The 21,221-nt window shown below is 30.5% G+C and overlaps 1 protein-coding gene and 1 pseudogene across 1 annotated transcript; one reads left to right on the forward strand and one right to left on the reverse strand.

Annotated features, from left to right (window-relative positions):
- Positions 1–6,011: 6,011 nt before the first annotated feature.
- Positions 6,012–6,660, reverse strand: LOC107428647 (cytochrome P450 81D1-like; annotated as a pseudogene).
- A 13,472-nt stretch (positions 6,661–20,132) lies between these two features.
- Positions 20,133–20,856, forward strand: LOC107412848 (23 kDa jasmonate-induced protein). Its single transcript, XM_060819577.1, has 3 exons — positions 20,133–20,277; positions 20,361–20,575; positions 20,710–20,856. Exons 1-3 carry the CDS (start codon positions 20,133–20,135, stop codon positions 20,854–20,856), a joined length of 507 nt encoding a protein of 168 aa, XP_060675560.1.
- The last annotated feature ends 365 nt before the right edge of the window (positions 20,857–21,221 follow it).

The raw sequence follows: 21,221 nt of genomic DNA on the forward strand, positions 1-21,221 counted from the left end.
CTATCTACTGTACAATTATAATAGCAACGATAATTATAGTAAATTTGATTAATTAAGAATAAATAAGTAAATAAATAATAATTAATTGAAAATAATATTTTCTCTCAAAACCCTCACCATTCACTCCGTTGAAAAAGTTCTCCTTTTAAAACATTTTCACAAAACCCGTTATTTGTATTCCCCAAAAACCAAGGAATCACTTATTCAACTAAATATCAAATAAAATATAATAAATCAAGCATCCAAAATTTATAATGAAAATAAAGTAGGAATAGAAATAAAAATAATTTCGTAACAATTACTAAATGATTAATAAATGTCATAAACAGATAATACAAAAATATTAATGAAACTTACATTGAGATAATTCAGGAAATAATTAAATAACTAAAATAAACCAATTTATTGAATAATTAAGTAAAGGAAAAATTAAATCAAATTAAAACCTCTATTTGAAAAAAATAATAAAAACAACATTAAATATAATCTTAATTTAAATACAATTTTAAAATATTTATTATGAAATCCATGTTCCGAAAACCACTTGATGCACCCACTATATACCAATGGCGCCAACGGTACCCAGCGTCCCGAGATATTGCCAGAAAAGAGATTAAAAAGAGAAACCGACATACGGTCGAGGTGGCGTCCCACCGCGTTGCTGCAAACAGGCGTCCCGGCCATGGAGGGGCGGCCTACCCTCATCCGATGGCAACCACAGGACAACCTTATGAATCATCTACGCGCTACTCACATCCACTTGTGCACTAATCATATCCATGTGCGTACTAATCACATCCATATGCATAGAACACTAATACGTGTATGGTGCATCTAAAAATCATAAAATCAATATATTTATTTTCAAATCTCAAACTCTCATAAATATCATCGGGTTTATTCCATCCAATTAAACCCGTAATTTTTCATATTCTCTTTTAAATCATCATCATAAATTTATCGCATAAATTCCATCAATTTCAAATCCACCAGCTCTCAATTCCATCAATTTAAATATTCAAATTTTCTAATGGCGTAAATATTTTTGAAACATAATAAATTAAATCAATATTTCTTTCTCAAATATTCAAAAACCAATTTGAATAAAATATATCATTTAATCCTCATAAAATCCACAATAATCAAAATTCTCATAAATATACATTTCAAACACATAATAAATCCATCAATGAAATTATTAATAATTAAAATAAATTTTTTTTTTCAATTTCATAAAATTCTTTAAATCAAAATATTTTTTAATATATAAATATTTTGATTCACTCAATTGGGCATCAAATTTCCACATATAAATCCACTAAATATTTATCACATAGAATATAAATTTCAAATATTCAATTCACACAAAGTATTTGCAAATTTAATTCCTGAAATTCATTTGAAGGTGGGTCACTCACCTCGAGCACGCAATTAATCCAAGATCCTCCATGAGATCAATTCCACGACGCACACGTGCTCCTAGAACAACACCATTACACATCTCAAATAAATTAATATTTTATTCGGGTAAATCCGGTACGTGGGGGGACTAACACAAACATTAACCAAAATTGACGAGTAATATACCGAATCGAAGCTTGTGGAATGAGAATCACATTACCGACCTCCATTGACCCCAATTCCGCAGGTCGTGGTCGGAATTTTCCCGGGAAGTACCGGCTGAACTTCACCTCCTCATAACTTGCGAACCACTTCGAATTTAAACAATTGGAGACCATATTTGAACTCAGAGGACCCAAAATAGGGGAAAAGGGGTGGCAATTTGGACTGGGCTGATCGAAAACGGTGAGAATCGCCGGAAAAACTCAACCCGCTGCCGCTGACTTTACCAACCCGATCTGGGAGCGTCCGGCGGCATCTGGCCGGGAAATTTGGAGGTCGGGGTCTTCGGGAACTGGGCTTCACCGGTGGCCAGCGTGTGTGGCCGACCGATGGCCGGAATCTGAGAAACGGCAAGGACCCGAGAGGGAGAAAAGGAAAGGAAAGGAAGAAGAAGAAGAAAGCTTCGAGGGGGGCTGGGGTGTTTACCCATGTGGGGGAAGGAAAAAAAGAAAAAAAAAAGAAAAAAGAAATAGAGATAAAAAAAAATAAAATAGAATAATAAAATAATATTATTGTATAAAATAATAATAAATTAATATGGTATTTAACCATATTTGACATGTGGCATCTCACCATTGTGACACATGACACTTTTTATTAAGTCACACGTGGCACACTGTTTACATATTTTAAAAATAATATTAAAGTAATACTGTATTTGAAAAACTCTACAGGTCCATAACTTTCAAACCACATGTCCAAATTGGACGTGCCACTAGTCTACAGACTCATATCGACGAGTACTTCACAACCATGCATGAGTCAAAGCTCAACTTTGCATGAACAAAAAGTCAACTCCGGCACCCCTTGGACAGTTTAAACCTCAATTTGTTTTGCTCATAACTTTCAAACCGTAGCTCCGTTTTCAACGTGCTACTAGTTTATGAACTTGTGACAATGTGTAATTTTTAACGGTACCTCGGTCAATGTGAAATTCCATTAGGAGTAAAAAGTCAATATTTGATCCCTTCTCGGTAAAACACGGTCAAATCCAGTCAACCTTGGTCAAATTTGAGAAAGTTTGGTGTACTTCGGGATGGGGTGTTATATCAACTTTGTACGAACAAAAAGTCAACTTCAACACCCCTTGGGCAGTTCAGACCTTAACTTGTTTTGCTCATATCTTTCAAATTGTAGCTCTGCTTTCGATGTGCTACTAGTCTATAGACTCGGGTTGATACATACTTTGCAAAGATACCCCAGTCAAAGAGAAATTCCATCCGGATCAAAAAGTCACATTTTAACCCCTCTCTGTCAATGGCAGTCAAACCCGGTCAACGTGCAAAAATTCCAATGTACTTTGGGATAGAGTGTTACAACAGTTTCAATGACTAAAATCAAAATATAAATGTGTCGCAAACATATATAAATTTTGAAAAAAAAAAGTGAAACTGTTTAAAATTTTTTTACAGAAACATTTTATGCATAATGTTAAGTTATTGTTAAACCCAAAGTCTCATTTAGGAATTATCAAATTTTAAAGAAAAACTATTATGAATATTTAGTTTTTTGAAAATTAGTTTATTGAAAATCATTTTTTTTTCTGAGTACTAAAAAATCTAGTATTTGTAAGTAATTAAATTATTTTTGCATAATAAATTAAGGGCCAATTTTATATTTTTAAAATATCATAAAATTATTTTGCCAATAAATCTTAAAATGTTATCTAAGTGATAATAATTTTTCCATATATTTTTTCACATAAGTAGAAATCTGTACTTGGGCCGATATTTTCCCATTCCAAATAAATATCCAAGTATATGAAAGTTATTATTTTTCCCTAAAAAAAATTAGATTACTACTAATTTTACCATTTACCCAATAAATCCAAATGAGAAGTGGACAAAATTATTTCAATTTAGTTAAGAGTATTTCCATTAGTTTTGCGAATTGCAATTTATTTGGCATTTAGATTTAAGGAGCTTCAATTTATGTGGAATGAAGTAGACTTTCAATTCTAAAATCAATCTTAAATGATTTTGTTTTAATCATAATTAATTAATGATGCATATTTTTATTTATTCCTTAAATAAAATAATAATAATTAATAATATCTGTCTATTTATTTTTTCTTTAAAAAAATTATATTCCATATAAATGGACAATCTCTTTGACAATATCAATTTTTTATTTTGCCACGTTAAATTGACAAAGTATTTTGACAAAGCTATTAGAGAAATTTTTTTTTTAATAAATATCTATATTTTTATATAGCAAACAAAATTTAACAATATGATGCTCTAATAGTGACATGTAGCAATACTCCTCTTGATGTATAGGCCAGCTAATAATTAACAAAAGACAAAACTAACGCCTTATATGTGACTAATTACTTAATAGTTAATACAACAGAAAGGCCAAAATTCAAGCAACAGATCACTATCATCAAAGCTTTATTATTAGTTTAAGTTTTAATTAATCCAAAAAATCTTGAGTTGATAAAAAGTAGACCAATAAAAAGTAGACCCCATCAAACTAACACATAATACATGTAATTGTAAATATTGTTTAACACGACGTGGTTGAAAGTTCAGAGTCAATAAACTTTCAACCTTCTAAATCTTAGGGGAAAAAAAAATACGTAAACTTTTTTTAAACATAAATAACATAAATTGAACATAGACATCTTTCACAACTAATAACTAGGACAAACAAAATCAAAGTCTATGAAAAACAAATCCTAATTAATTAGAACCATAAATTGACTTGAATATTCAAATTTCTAGTGGGACAACGATTAAAGGTATATGACATCCTATACCCAAAAATATCCAAAATTTTGAAACTTTAACTGGATTTGACCAAATGCACCGTTGGTTGCTCCTGAGTTTGACTTTTTATATGGTTAATATTTAATTTGACCATTATACCTTTGTGTAGAGTATGTTGGTACGAGTTTAAAAATTGGCGGCATATCAAATTCCAATTTAAGGATAAAAAATTATGGTTATGAAAAGTTTCAAATATTAGTTTTCTATTAGTATCCAAAATAGTTTCAATTTTTTGTCTGTTAGTGAGTCAAGCTCTATATAAATGTTGAAAAGCATGTTCGACAATGAACAAATATCAAAATATTGGTTTTGTATCCCAAAATCGAGAAATTTCTCCCCAGACCCATGGCTTAGAATTGGATCAACCCGAACCTGTTTAAAACTCAACTGAATCACCACCATTTTGTCCAAATCCAGCCACATTTACATGAACCACAGAGCGAGGAGACCACTCAATGGCGATCTCAACTGTGATATTCCATGACAAACCACCGACTGATGCATTTGGATCGGGGTTTCAAACCTGTGATGGCCGTTTGGAGTTTTCCAACCCATCCCCCATTTTTTGACCCTTTAAATCCATTATTATGCTTTGTTTATAAAGATTCCTCTCTATTTGAGAGTACATCAAAGGGGAGTTTAGAAGGATTGAGATGCTTTTGGACCGAAGTTAGCACATGATTGTATTCCTAATCTCTTGGGCTCTCCATTGATATAAAGTTTGTAAATTTTGGATATCGTTTTATAATTTTTTTCATTTTTGTATCAATTAGTTAAATACTGCATAAAATTGTGATTATATTTGGATAAAAATTGATTAAATTTGATAAAATTGAAGTTGGATTAATGTAATTAGATATTGCATGAAAAGCATGGAAATTAAAAGAATGAAAATAATGAAGGTAAATACCTTCCTTAACAGTCATCTACATCATTGATTAGGTTGAATTTGTGAATAAATTAGTCAAGCCAACAGTGTTATCTCACAATTAATTAAACATAAAAAAAATGCAATGCACGTTAAGGACGGTGTGAAAAATTAATTGAATGCAATAAAAGAAACTGCAAGATCTATAAAACACCTTAATAAAAAATAATAAAAAAATTCTATAGAACACCATGCATTGTGTTCCTTGTATTGGATTGAATTGACCACGTGTATATATATATATTCTTAATTATATTATTTTTAGTCCCGGGACAGAATACTTAATTAGGGTTAATTGCACATCGATACTTTCTAACTTGAAAAAGTTGCACTTTCCATCTTCAAATTTAAATGTTGCAATTTAAACTTTTTAAGTTTCAATTTTTTTATCCAATCAAAATTTTGACAAACAATGATTTCAAATACAATAATTTAATTCTAATATTTGATTAAATATGACTGAATCTTCAGCCGTAATTTGCCAAGAAAATTTCAATTTTATCAACAAAAAATTTGAGAGCCTATAAATTGGAATGTTTTAAATTTAAAGGCTGAAAATGCAACTTTTTCAATTTAGAAAGTATTAAAATGTAATTAAGCAAAAGTTTTATTCACTTCCTCTTAAGCTAGGACACCATCAATTATTACACTAATTCACTAAGCAAAAAATAAAATAAAATAAAATAAAAATTCAATTATTACACTTATATCAATTATTACCGCTTCCAATTTTAGAAAGGAAGTTCAACATGGGCGGACGAGGGTGGCACTTAACCTTTAAAGGTTGAGCCTTTTGCAAGCTGATTCCAATCTCTTCTGTCATATCAACCTTCTTCTCTCCTCCACCGGTTTCCCAATCAAAGCACTGAACCAATGAACCCAAAATCGACCCGACAACCCTCATGGCCAAGCCTTCACCAGGGCATCCCCTCCGGCCCGACCCGAAAGGCATCATCTTGAACTCTTTCCTGGCCACTTTAAAACCTCAAACCTCTCAGGTTTGAAGGTTTCTGGATCTTCCCAGATGTTAGGGTTATTCTGTATGCCCCATGCATTGATAAATAATGTGGTTCCTACTGGGATATAATAACCCTCAACTGTGCAATCCTTGGATGCTAGGTGAGGAACCAATAAGGGTGCTGATGGATACATTCTCAAAGTCTTTATGATTATGCTCTGGAAGTAAGGAAGATTATTTAGATCTGATTCATCAACTAGAATATCATGTCCCACTTTCTCATCGATTTCTGCTTGGACCTTTTTCATGATTTCTGGATGGTTCATCAGAAGTGAAAGGCCCCACTCCAATGTTGAAGTATCCGTTACTCCAAATAACATAGCATATAAAATAAACACATATTAATTATGTATATTATATTAAATAAGCATCAATATTGTAATATTAAAAAAAGAAAAAGCATCAATATTTGGCCCAATTGCATATATATATAGGAACATTCCTTTGTCTTGGATTCAAATCTTGGAATAGATTGCAAGCACTTATAGGTGACTTTATTAGCACTTGAAGATGTCTATTGTCTGTGTTTATAAGTTGTTACTAAACTTTATTTATTTTATATATATATATATATATATATATATATATGTTAAGAAGATGATGATGACGATAATAACAATAATAATAATAAGAAGAAGAAGAAGATCTAGAAGACATTTTGCAATGAAAATTTGTAGACAGCATTTTTTTGGGCTTAAATTGTATTAGGCTGCAACAACTAGATTTGGTAACAAAACTGTATATGGTAGTTAAAAAATGTTTTAGTCAGCGAACAAAACTTGTTGTGTCTAATTGTCTATCAAAAAAAAAAAAAAATAGTATGCATATTGAGGAAGCTCAAGAGCTGAGAAATCTTACTAGCATGAGGCCTTTGATAATCTCATCTCTGTAATTTTCGGGATCATTTTCTTGCAACGACAACAAAACCTGAACCATGGTTTTCCTTTTGTCTTCGGAATTAGAATTAGATTCATCACGTTCATTTTCCATTCTCACTTTATGCTTATCTATAAGATTCTGCATGAATTCGTCTCTTTGTGTGCAACTCCATCATTCTCTTCTCCAATCCTTTAGACGCTCCAGTCCAGCGCATAAAAGGGAAGATATCTTCCACGTTCGATTTTCCACTAAGCTCGAACGTCTCGACTTGAATCTCTCTGAATCTCTTCACTTCCTTCACATCCTCAACGCTGTCGCTGTAATACCGCTTCCCGGCCATCATCCTCATCATGTTGTTGAGTGACAGTTCGAAAAAGGCCACTTTCATGTCCACAACCTGACCTTGATCATTCATTAGCCGCTGGATCAACAATCAAATAATTTACACTATAATATATATATATATATATAAAATAGAATCTGATAAATTGGAAAAGGAGATTTCATCACCACTCTCGAATCCAAAACTTATTGATCACCAGAAATGGACTATCTAATATTATATGAGACAATATGAGAGTTAAAGTATAATTGAAACCAAAGCAGTTTATACATCCTAATATATTTTACCAACGCATGGAAAGCATGGAAATTAAAAGAATGAAAATAATGAAGGTAAATACCTTCCTTAACAGTCATCTACTTCATTGATTAGGTTGAATTTGTGAATGAATTAATCAAGCCAAAAGTGTCATCTCACAATTAATTAACTGCGATGCACGTTAAGGATAGTATAAAAAATTAATTGAATGCAATAAAATAAACTGCAAGATCTATAAAACACCTTCATAAGAAAGGAAAAAAAAAAAAAAAAAAAAATCTATAGAACACCACGCACTGTGTTCCTTGTATTGGGTTGAATTGACCACGTGCATACTTTTTTTTTTTTTAATTTTATTATTTTTAGTCCTGGGACAAAATACTTAATTAGGTGGATAAAATAATAGGAGACAAAATTTGCATGTGATTGTAAACCTTTATGTTGGATCAAATCACTACAATCACTATTTACCCCAAAAAAAAATAAATCATTAGAATCACGGAAAAGACTAATTTAAATGTTCAATAAAGATCTTGCCCCTGGCAAGGCGCTCAGAGCCTAGCATGCACAAAATTAAAATTAAAAATTTATATAATTTTGAGTTTTATAATTAAAAATAAAATAAATAAAAAAATTTTCACCAACAAAATAGAAAACGAGGAAAATTTTGAATCCCAATTTGTGGGCCTTAAAATTATCGAGGAGGGCTTGAGTTGAGCTTTTCTGGACTCCAATGGGCTTTAAGCCCAATATTTTAGGAGGAAGGCTCAATTGGATGTTGGGCTTTCTTTAGTCCCTTAGATAATCTTTCCTAAAAGGCCATTTAATTGTGAAAAATACAAAAATAAAAAAATAAAAATTAACTTGTGGCTCAAGAGAAAAAAATAATGATAATAATAAGACAAAATTGAAAATTAAATTAAAAATTCAAAACAAGCTGATCTCGGTCACCTTCGGTTAGGGATGACGTTATAATAGAAATGAAATGTGATGGGTGTATTTTGATAATTTTTTAAAATATAAGTCAAAACTACAAAATTGGTGAAGCAAAGGAATTATATTGTTCTAATTACTATTTTTGTTTGTCCATCAATTTGTAGATGACAAATAATAAAAAATAACGAAAGTCTAAACTCATACCATGTGGAGATGGTCTATTTTAAATATTGGAGAAATTTAATGACAATGCTTACAAATTAAATTAGATTTTAAATTAGTATAATGTCAGTGCTACCTTTATTTGTTTTTTTTTTTTTTTGGTGAATATAAATTTATAATTTGTATATATGGAAGGTCTTTTCTTTTATCATTGATCATATGGAAATTCATTTTAGATATATATATTATCTTGAAGTCAATGGCGAATTCAGAAAATATATTCAAAAAAACCATAAAATATGAATAATACAACACAAAATACGACTATTTAAAATAAACAAAATATTTTTTTCCATAATAAAAAGTAAACTTTAACATAAAAAGTGAAATTTTAAATTGTCCTTTAATAATACTCTTTTTTTTTTTGTTTTATCTATAAATATTTAATTCTTTCTTTCTTTTTATCGAATCCTCATTCAAATGCTATATTAATGGTATGAGAGCATGTACCACGTTAAATTCAAATAATATAGATGTAAATAAAAAGTGTATTAAGTGTATTTAGCTCTTTTATTTGAAAGCCAAATTAAATTCCAAAGCTCTTTTGAATGGTTTACTTTTTAAAATAAAGAAAATAAACAAATAAAGAATCCATTGGAAAATGCTTTTAGTATTCAACAAAAAAAAATGTTTAAGTTAAGATTTTAATTAGTTACCATTTATTAGCAATAGTTTAATAAAAAATAAAAATAGAAAAGTAAAAAAAAAATTTTTAAAGATTGAAAATTTTAACCCAAAAATTCCATTAAATGTGGGAATTTTACCAATCTTAATGTTAAAAATATTTATACCATATTTAGTAGATACTATTTGGACCATTGGATAAGCATCATTTAAACCTTTAGTAAAAAGGGGGAAAAAAATTAAAATCTGACAAATAAAAGAAGAAATTTACAATTTAGAGGGGCACAACTTTATATAATATGATAAAAATGTATAATTATATAAAATTATATATATGTAAATTTTAAAAAATAAAATAAAATTGACCCCCCGCGCCGGAGGGGGGGGGGGGGGGGGGGGGGGGGGGGGGGGGGGGTGTGGTGTGGTGTGGAAGTTGGAATTCATTATATATAGTTGTGTGTGAAAATTTTAGAAAACTTGTAAATTTTGAGGCAAGTGGCTAGTCATCATATAATTCAATAAGTCGTTTCTCCAACTTCTTATTATATTGAGAGAAACAAATAAATGCTCTTTTTGTATAAGATTGATTTTATGATCCCTGCAGAGACAAGCTAATAATAAAGTTATTATTTTTTGAAATTATGATTCTAGATTTAAATTTTCTTAACCAATTATATAACTCAAAAAAAAAAACAATTTTGATATTCATCTCATCTAATAAATTTATTTCAAATATAACTTGAAAATATAAATAAATATTGTCGTAATACCCACATAGCGGCCCAATCTGGTTCCTAACAGGTTGTGGTCTTAAAAACCTTACCAATCAAACCACAAAAAAATAATAAAAATAAAATAAAAAAATTCCTCAAACATTTAATATATTTATACATAAACTGCTGATTTTTATTGGTTGTTTTACTTTTAACAAATTGATACTTTTAATAAGCAATTATTTCTAAAAATAAATGTATGAAAACGTTTTCATTTTTTTTTTGTTTTTTTCCTCGAGTTTTGGTTGGAAGGTTTCGGATCAGATCATGAGAAAAGTTTGGAGTCCAAGTTGTGGGCCTTAAAATTATTGAGTAAGCTTTGACTTTGAGTTTCGCTATTTTGGTCTTGGGTGGAAGTTAAACTGGATTTTTAGGAGGGTGGCTCAACTGGATGTTGGGCTTTCTTTACTCCATAAAAGGACATTTAATTGTAAAAATAAATAATTTTTACAAAAGAAAAAAAAAAAAAAAAAAAAAAACGTCTAGCTTCTAAAAATTAACTTGTGGCTCAAAAACAAAAAGAAAGAAAAAAAAAATATTATTATTATTCTTTTTGATAAATTAGGGAGGGGCTTGGGCCTGAACCAGGATCTTGGGGTTTAATTATGACGATCAAATAATGTTTCAATCATTAGATAGTATTAAAAATTTTTAATCTTTAGATAACATTAAAGATTGAACTTAAAATTACTATATATATATATATATATATGTATGTATTTGTTATATCTTAACCAACAATATTTTTTTAAAAAAATACATGTATTTTATATTTTCAATATTGTTCTATTCAACAAAATGTTTACATATTATCTTAATCTTGTATTCAATGTTCAAAGTATCGATATCGAAAAATATCGAATATCGATAAAATATTATAAAAATGATGGAAATTTATTTTAAAAAATAAAATTTTTTATTGAAATTGAAACTTTAAAATTAACTTATTTAATTTATCAATTATCAAAATGATTATAAAACTTGCTAAAATATTAAATGGATGTTATATTCTTCTTAGTGATTGATTTATAATAAGCATAGATGAATTATTATTAATAAAAATTTATCAAAAAATACATATATGATAAAATTATTTATTAACTAAAATATATAAAACAATTATTACAATTACATTGTAGTTCACAAATATCATCTTAATACCACATAGAACTTCTGGATGGTTGAAAATTATTGGTTTCTTCCTCATTTTGATTTTGAGATATAAAATGTGAAAAGTAGTTATGAAAATATGTATCTTCTTGATAATTTTGCATATAATTATTAATATGCCAATTATATGGATCTTGCATTATTGGTTGACTATATATATAACTATTACTCTCTGATGGTTAAGTTTAAAATGGTATCCATGAGTTATTACTTGATGACATTTCATAAATATCCATTGAATAATGGTTATAAAAATGACTTCCAACCCTCATAGATCCAAAATTCATAGAAATCGAATGTTCTTCTTATTGTGACATCTCCATTATAGATTTCTCTTTACGTATATAGTCTTTTCCAACAGCACTGAATCATTGACCTGCATCTTTTGTCAGGACCCGTCCAGAATTCCTTCCCCGGAACCCTAGACAAGCCCTGATCCCAGGGAAATACCACCGAACCTTCCAACGGAAAATCCGGCAGCACCTCCCCTAAGGGTAGGACTTACCAAAAATTACCTGCACTGAAAACACACTTCAAAAATTCATCCCCTTATTCCTCCCACATTACTACAATTTGTGTCCACAAATTTACAGCACTTCAAATAATAACAGTAGCAACCCAGTGCATAAATGATAACTACATGTCCAATACAGTATACAGAGCATTATACAGATAAATATGGAATTTATACAATGACAGATAAGAAGTAATACAGAATGGAGAGGAAAAAGGGAAGAAATGCTTCTTGAACCTTCGGTAACGAACTGAGACGTTGGGCTCGCCCCGGATAATCAACGTCTCCAACCTGGACCTAGGGGAACGGAATTTAAGAGCGTGAGATGCTAATCATCTCAGTGAGTGACCCTATCTACTGTACACCTTTAATATTAATAATATACCAAATAAAGGGATTTAATAAATCAGTACCGAACAAATAAATAAATAAATAAATAAACATTTGAAGTAACAATTTCTTTCAAAACCCTCACTATTCACTCCGTTGGAAATGTTCCCCTTTTAAAACATTTTCACAAAACCCGATATTCGTACTTCCCGAAAACCAAGGGATCAAATAATTTAATAAACAACAAATAAATAATTAAATACCCCAAATATAAATAAACTGTAATAAATTATAATAAATAATTTGTTCTCTTTGGGGTTTGAAATTTTTATCCAAAAAATTTGTACTTGACGCACCACACCATATACCAGTGATGCGCTCCGATACCCAGCGTCCTGAGCACCGACTGGCGGGGAGATTAAAGAGAGAAACTTGCAAACGTCACTTCGACGTCCCGACAGTACCGCTGCTGAAACCATCATCCCGGCCAAGGAGGGGGGCGGCTGTGGCCAATAATAAACTTGCCTGTCCACGGTCCAATGGCAACTCACGGGTGAAATAATAATACTTGCGCGCTGACCACATATACATATGCCAGAATACCAATACTGTGTGAATGCGTCTAAAATAATTATTAAACCAACCGTACCGTTTTCCAAAATTACCATGGGAAATATACCAAATTTTTCACAAAATACCATCCCACATATTTCCTTTTCACAATCCAATACGAAAACATCAATAACAAATAAAGCATAATTTTCTCGTAACACGAGGTGCAACAATTAAAATACCGTGGGCATAATTTATACAATTTAAACAAATATTTTCATAAAATATTTAACCCAATTATGCCCGAAAAATAATATTTAAAACCACGTACGATTATTACCGAAATACACTTTGCTCATGCATAAATAATAAATTAAACCACAATAAAATAATAATTACATCGTACCACATGAGCATGATTCAAATACCAATTAAACATAATTAATTGCCCAAAATATTTTTTGAAGGTGGGTCACTCACCTGGAGCACGCAATTAAACCATGATTCACCATGGGATCAATTCCACGACTCACCGATGCTCCTAGAACACAATTCACACACAGTCAAATAAATTAATATTTTAATCGGGTAAATAATACCCGGTACCCGGGGGGTCAAACACAAACATTATCCAAAATAGTCGAATAATATACCGAATCGAAGCTTGAGTGACGAGGATTACAAATCTGGTCTCCATCAACCCCAATTCCGCCGGAGGTGGCCGGAATTTGGCCGGAAAGCTTCGATCGAATTTAAACTTGAGGGATCTCTCAAACGGTGGGGATTTTGGGCAATCTAACCCCGGAAATGGAATCAGAGGGGTCGAAAATGGTGGAATAGAGGTATGGGTCGGGTTGGGTTGGTTGGAAATGGCGAGAATCGCCGGAAAACGTAACCGGCCGCCGCCGACTTCACCGGCCCAATCTGGGCGCGTCCTGTGGTGACTGGCCGGGAAATTTGGAGGCTGAGGTCACGGCGAGCTGGGCATCACCGGTGGCCGGTGCGTGTGGCTTTCTGGCGACTGAAATCAGGCCAAACGGTCGGTTAAACAGAGAGAGGGAGAGAGTCAAAGGAGAGAGAGAGAGAGAGAGAGAGAGAAAAATTTCTGCGTGTTTTTGTCTCTGTCGAGCTCGGGGAAGAAGAAGGGAAGAAAAGGAAAAGAAGAGAGAAGGTGTTTTCCCACGTGAGGAAAAGAAAAGAAAAAGAAAAAGAAAAGAAAATAAAAAAGAAAATAAAATAAAATGAAATAAAAAAATAATTAAATAATATTATTACACAAAATAATAATAAAAATAATGTGATATTAGACATGGTCGACATGTGGCACCTCACTATGGTGACACATGGTCACACTTATTTAGTCACACATGGCACATTGTTATGCGTTAAAAAAATAATATTAAAATAATACAGTATTTGAAAAACTCTACAGGTCCATAACTTTCAAACCACATGTCCAAATCGGACGTGCCGCTAGTCTACGGACTTATATCGACTAGTACTTCACAACTATGCATGAGTCAAAGCTCAACTTTGCATGAATAAAAAGTCAACTCTGGCACCCCTTGGACAGTTTGGACCTCAACTTGTTTTGCTCATAACTTTCAAACCGTAGCTCCGTTTTTAACGTGCGACTAGTCTACGAACTCGTGCCAATGTGTACTTTGTAACGGTACCTTAGTCAACCTAGAATTCCAATCGGGTCAAAAGTCAACTTTTGACCTTTTGGTCAACGGTCAACGGTCAACAGTCAACCTCGGTCAACGTGTGAAAATTCCGACATGGTTCGGGACGGAGTGTTACATCTTTAGTCCCATGATCTTCATCTTGAGTTGCATGTGTGTAATATTGTTCACCAGTAAATGGGGTTAATTCAACTTCTCAACTTGTTGATTCCCTTTGGCCACTATCTCTTCTAACTTCTAATTCAGATAATTTATTGAAGTTATTTTCATCATCACTTGAGTTAGAGTGACTATTAAAAGTCTAAAATTGTGAATGCGTATCACCTAATAGAATTGAAGCACTAGTAGTTCTAGTAGGCCCTCTCATAAGTCTTTGAAATAAATCACCACTATTAGAATTTACTTTTTCAGCAATCACTTTTTGAACATTTATTCCTTTTTTTTTCAGCTTGTTGTGCAATCTTTAGATCATAATTCCCTTCATGATCATCTAAATGAACATCTCTAATCCATTGGTACATTTGGTTGCCTTCTTCATTGTCATCTTCCATTATAGTTTCAAATATTATTGTTGGATTCAATTCTTGATGATTTATAAATTTATGTTTAGTATTATTTCACATGTATATATTTCATCATCTATTTATCCACATTTTTAAAACAGATATTCCCGACAATAAAATTTGTCAGGTTTAAAAATATAATATAAAATCTTTGCATTTTTGCTTTATCGATATTCAATAAGTATAACTTATTAATGTTATTCAATTCAATTTATTCTATTTTGCTTATATCACTAAATGTCTAAAAACCAATTAAAGGGTAAAAAAATTATCAATGAATTTAATTTGATAAAAAAATTTACTAAATATCAATAATATTTATGAATTTTTTTAAAAAATTAAAAAATTCCATGGATATTTTTGAAATTTTATGGAAATTTCAGAAATTTCAATGGAAATTATAGATTTTTTAACCAAATTATTAAAAATTTGATATAGATATTTTATAGAAATTTCTATGGAAATTTTAGCAAAATTTCAAAAATTTCAATGGATATTATAGAAATTCTATCCATTTCCATTTCGAATCTAAATTTTATATCGACCCCTTCAAAAAATGAAAGTATCGAGGAAATTTCGAGGAAATATAAGATATTTTAAACTTTGCTTGTCTTCAATATTCACTTATCCATATTTAAGTTATATTAATTAATAAAATCATCGCTTTCTTGAAGCTTTGAGTCCCTCTACCCTAATGTTTAAAAAAAAATGATAATAAAAACAAAAATTATTTTGGCAAAAAGACTTATTTATTTTTTTAAGCTTATAATATTTTGACACAACTTTTAGAAAATGAATTTATCAAAAAAAAAAAAAAATAGTAAATGAATTCCAATGGTATTTTTTTTTTTAATTTACAACATAAGGGAAGGATTGAACCATGGGTACACTCTTAACGGTCTAATATGGGGATTTAGTAATTGTAACATAATTGTTTAATTCATCAAATAGATCATAAACAAGCATTTTCTATTAGAGAAATTTCTAGAGGGGAAAAAAATCAGATGGTTCTTGGAGCATCTATTTCCACATGATCCTTTTATAAATTTTTAATACATAATAAAAAAGTGATTGATGTGCTTTTAAGATGATTGATATGATTTAATATTTTTATTTTTTATTTTATTTTATTTATACCACATGTCAAAAAATTTGTGTAAGGACAATATAGGAATAGATAGTCCAAGACCACCTAATTTTATCTCAATAAGATCATTAACAATGATCCATAATTAGATAATGTTAAATTAGGTAAAAATAAAAAATTAAAAAAATCAAAAAATTAAAAAAATACAAAAACCACTAAAACTAAAAACACAACCATGCTACACAAACAACTTAACAAAAACCCAATCATGCTATCGTACAACTTAATGTACATATAACACAGAAGGGCTATGCACTTTGCTTCTCACCTAAGGATTTATTCCCTTATTCTCTTACTAGTACAAGTTTTTTCTCCAATCGAAGGTATAGAAAAATGGAGGAGACAACAAACTCCACTATCAGCTTCTCTTCAAATAATGAAGAGCTTAAGAATGAGATTGAGAACCTGCTCAATACTCCTTCAAAGGAAGGCTGGAATAATTTTTAGGAAGATTATTTGTCAGTACAAAGGCTTTTGGTATCCATCTATTGCTCTACCTAGTGTGATCTCCACTCAATAACATTTCCAAGCACAACACTCTGATATCATCCTAGCCAGTCTTCCAAAATCTGGGACAACATGGTTGAAGGCCTTGATCTTCTCCCTTGTCAACCAGAATTGCTACAAACCTGGAAAAAAGTCACTTGCTTGCTGTTCACCCTCGTGATCATGTTCCCTTTTTAGAGATTGACCTTGTCTTTAATGGCCTGCCTCAAAACTTCGACCAACTTTCTCAACGAAGAATTTTTACAACTCTTTTGCACTAACCATTATTACCTCCTTCAATAAAAGAAGAAGAAGAAGGGCTAATTGAAGAAATAGCAAAGCTATGTAGCTTTGAGAATCTGATGAGTTCAGAGGTCAACCAAACGATTTTGCTTTCTTATAGGAAGGCCTTTCAAGGAAAATGTATCCATACCTTCTTATAAGGCATAATTCGTTTTCCTTTCAAACCGATATGGGATCTTACATACATATATATATATATATATATATATATATATATATAAACAGATACATATTTAAAGTATACGTATATATCTAACATAAGATGTGCTATGAAAGGAATTTGAAAAATGTACATAATTGAAGATAAGGGATATGTGATGGGAATTTAATTGGAATTGTTTTAGAAAATGACACAAATACAAGAGAAAGACACATGCACACAAGTGTTTAGATTCTTTCATGTTAGAATACAGAAGATATACAGTTGCATGGTGATGGTGTTGCTTTCTTTTTTCAGAATATATACAGAAGACAAAACAAAAAGCATGAGCTGTAGGCCAGGGGATGTGTGCGAATTTGTTTTTATTTTATTTTTCATTTTTTCCATATATATATTTAAAGAATTAAGAGCAACTCCATATTAGAACTGGAAATAAAGTCGAGTAGTTTGTGATTGGTTTGAACTCGGTTCAATTTAAACTCATACAAATTCAACTAGTAAAGAAAACAATCCGGGCTTAAACAAAAAATAAACCTCGCGAGTTAGTTTTAAGCAATAAATTAAGCTCATGAGTAGCTTAAATTTATCATTTATATACATTTATATAAAATTATATTATAAATTTAAGCATATTGAATATTTATAATGCATAAATAATATATTTTATATTTTAACTTTATATATTTTTTTAACTTAGATTAATTTTATAATAAGAAATGATAGAATAAATGGAATTTATTAACTACTAATGTTAAAATGTTTTTATTTTAAAAAAACAAATATTGAAACTTTTAAATTTTTTTTTTTTTAATAATGTAACAAGTCAAGCTTAAGCAAATAATTTCAAAATCTTGAGAACTTAAGTGAAACTTGAGTAATTTTAAAATCATGCTAGCTAATGTGATTCTTTAACCTCTGAGTTAAGGGGGCTTGCATAACATAAAATGTACAAGCATAGGAATTTAATAAACTATTGGGATCTTAGCTATTAACTGTTTATCATTCATCTGAATGTAGAGAATAATATGAAATAAATTTTATATGAAATATCGAATATTTGAATATTATAAAACATAGCAATTAAAATAACAATTAAACTAGCGATATATAATTTTGATTTTTTTTATTAACTATATGTTTATCAATAATCAATATCATGATTAGATAGTAAGATTTTTTTTTTTTTTTTGGAAATGAAAAAATGACTTTGTAATTATTTTTTATATTATAAATGTTAATATTGCTTATGAATGCCAATATTCAGCTCAACTTGACTCATTTGCATTCTTACTCTAAATAAAAAGGAAATAGTAATTTTGTTGTAAAACTGTATAACTTTTACCAAATTACATTTTATATTATTTTCCATAAAAAATAATATTGTATCATTTAAAGCTAAGAGCATCTTGAATGACTTTATCTATTACTATATGTTTTTTGATACATCACAAAAAAAGATAGCCATTAAAAAAAAAAAAAAAAAAAAACTCCAACGAGTTTGTGTCCAAACATCCGCTCAAGTTAATTTGATAAGGAAAAAAATAAACACTATTAAAGTGACTTTCAACTATTAAAGAATTTATTATATAGTGTGAAGTTTCTTTAAAATTAAACTTTTCCTTAAAAAGTAAATTTTTTCAAAACAAATTAATAAAATATATAATAATTAATCAATAGCCATAAATAGCATTCTGCATATTATTATTAGAAAACAATTTTAAAATTGATTGTATAACTATGCCACCTAAATTTAAACAATATCAAATTTTATACCACATGGGTAGCAGTCCATGTTTACCATTAAAGATACTCTAAAACATATTTTATATATATATATATATATATATAAAGGTTCTTATCAAGTCAACCCTTTGATTGCTTTAAATATTGAAATTTAAAAACATATTTAGGGTTCATTTGGTCTCAATCGGATTCACTATTTAAAATTGAATTTTAATATATTAATAAATCATTATTTTGATCATTAATTAGTTTTTAAACCTTAATTTTTGATGTAATTCAAAAATAAATAGAAAAAGATTTAATGTTAAAATCAATATGTCCACATGATTATATGTGCGTGTGTATATATATATAAATGTTTATTTATTTACTTATTGTAAAAAGTAAAAAGTGTACTTTTCTCAAAAAGAAAAAGAAAAAAAAAGAAAAGAAAAATTAAATAGCTTTTATGTGGTTTTTGGTGCGAACTACCTAATGTGACACATGCTACAGGTCATATACATACATACATATATATATATATATATATATAGGGTAATATTCCTTATTTTACTTGTAGCACATATGGTCACAAACGCTGAAACATGTACAAGGACTTGTACCCAAAATACTTTTTATACAAGTATAGGATAAATTAGATATTTGAGAAGGGACCATCAAAATAAGTATATAATATATAATTGTATTTATAAACGTGTTATTTGTCTCGTCTCACAACAACAAGATGATCAATGGAAGCATTAGCCGAGGTGGCCGGAGTGGCTGGTATTGGTCCCCCCACAAACCATTTAAGTAACAACATTAAAAAAATTGTCAGACCATTAGCCACTTTCAATTACTAAAAGAAAAGAAAAAAAAAAAACAAGGATACATTAATCTATAGATATTGATTTTGTAGGACAGTAAACAAAAGGTTATAGTAAAAATAATGCCGAAACGCACGAAGAAATTAAATCTAGTGGCTAGCAAGGGACGTGGCGCTCGGTGGTTGGATAGGTGTATCTATAAATATATGTGCTTTGCTTGCAATATATTCCCACCAAAAACTGAATCCAAAAAGCTCTGCGTATATACTACTATTACTAATAATAATAATAATAGTAGATGGCAGACAACTTGTTTGGAACCCCTGTGACTGATGCAACAGTGAAGTTATATTATCCTGATATCAAAGAAATAACAGCCAAAGACAGGGCTCAAGTGGCATTCCAACTGAAGGAAGCAGACCAAAAGAGCGAGAATGCCGACAGTATGTCGAGAACCTCAAGGAGAGGTATGGCAATGGAATTGCCACATTGGTCACAATTTATAATGCTACTGGAGGTACCTTAGTACGTTATAAGGACTATGATTTCCACGGCCACATCGGAGAAGCCCCGTACCCAAACGAGATTCAAAATGGCCAATGGGCTGCTTTTCTGCATGTCCACACCTCCGGGACGCTCCGTGGATCAAGCGCCGCAATTGTTTACTCCGGCAGGAACAGTGCCGGAGATAAAATTGCCTGGTTGAACGCTTGGTCCAATCCCTTTCATGGTACAAATTGTGTAAGTGGCTAGCTAATTATACCCTCTACCGACGCTATACCTACCTCTTATAGTATTAATTAATGATCCTTCCAATCTTTAATTATTTACTTAAGCTCTGTTATACTACACATTGATCATATATACATACACAGGCTTACACTGAGGTTCGACCGACTAGCCATTTCGACACTGGAGGCGTTTGGGATGCGGTCGAAAGTTTGTTCAAAACTGATAATTTCAGTGACAATGAGTACGGAGGCTATACAATTGCAAGCATTGGCCAATCCTATCCTATTTAAAATATTTGCAAATTTATTTTTACTTAACTTAGAACTTATCGTACCTGTTAATCCCAAGCCATAAGTACCCACAGTTCGAATCCCTCATCCCTGGCAATTCCTTTTGCTCCAACACATCACGATTTAAGTTCCAGTTGATTCTCTCTCAAAATTGCTCTGTTTTCACTCTTGGTCATTCCCTTTTACTTGTCTCCAGCGAATTTCCTCAACATCTAAGCATGTCATGGGGATAATAAAGTACATTTTTCTAAAAAATATCTTTGCAATTCTTTCATATTGTATTTTGTTTATTGTTTATTTTGTATGCTGTGTAGAGTTATATTTGGAATAAGAGAAATGAAATAAGTGGGCTAAATTTTGATGGA

This window comes from Ziziphus jujuba, chromosome 8 (genome assembly GCF_031755915.1).
Source record: "Ziziphus jujuba cultivar Dongzao chromosome 8, ASM3175591v1".
In the NCBI taxonomy this organism is placed as follows: domain Eukaryota; kingdom Viridiplantae; phylum Streptophyta; class Magnoliopsida; order Rosales; family Rhamnaceae; genus Ziziphus; species Ziziphus jujuba.

Coding starts and splice junctions, on each gene's coding strand:
- LOC107412848 (XM_060819577.1), top strand. CDS start 20,133: ATGGCAGACAACTTGTTTGGAACCCCTGTGACTGATGCAACAGTGAAG. Junction 20,278..20,360: donor AAAGAGCGAGAATGCCGACA/GTATGTCGAGAA, acceptor GAGGTACCTTAG/TACGTTATAAGGACTATGAT. Junction 20,576..20,709: donor CCTTTCATGGTACAAATTGT/GTAAGTGGCTAG, acceptor ATACATACACAG/GCTTACACTGAGGTTCGACC.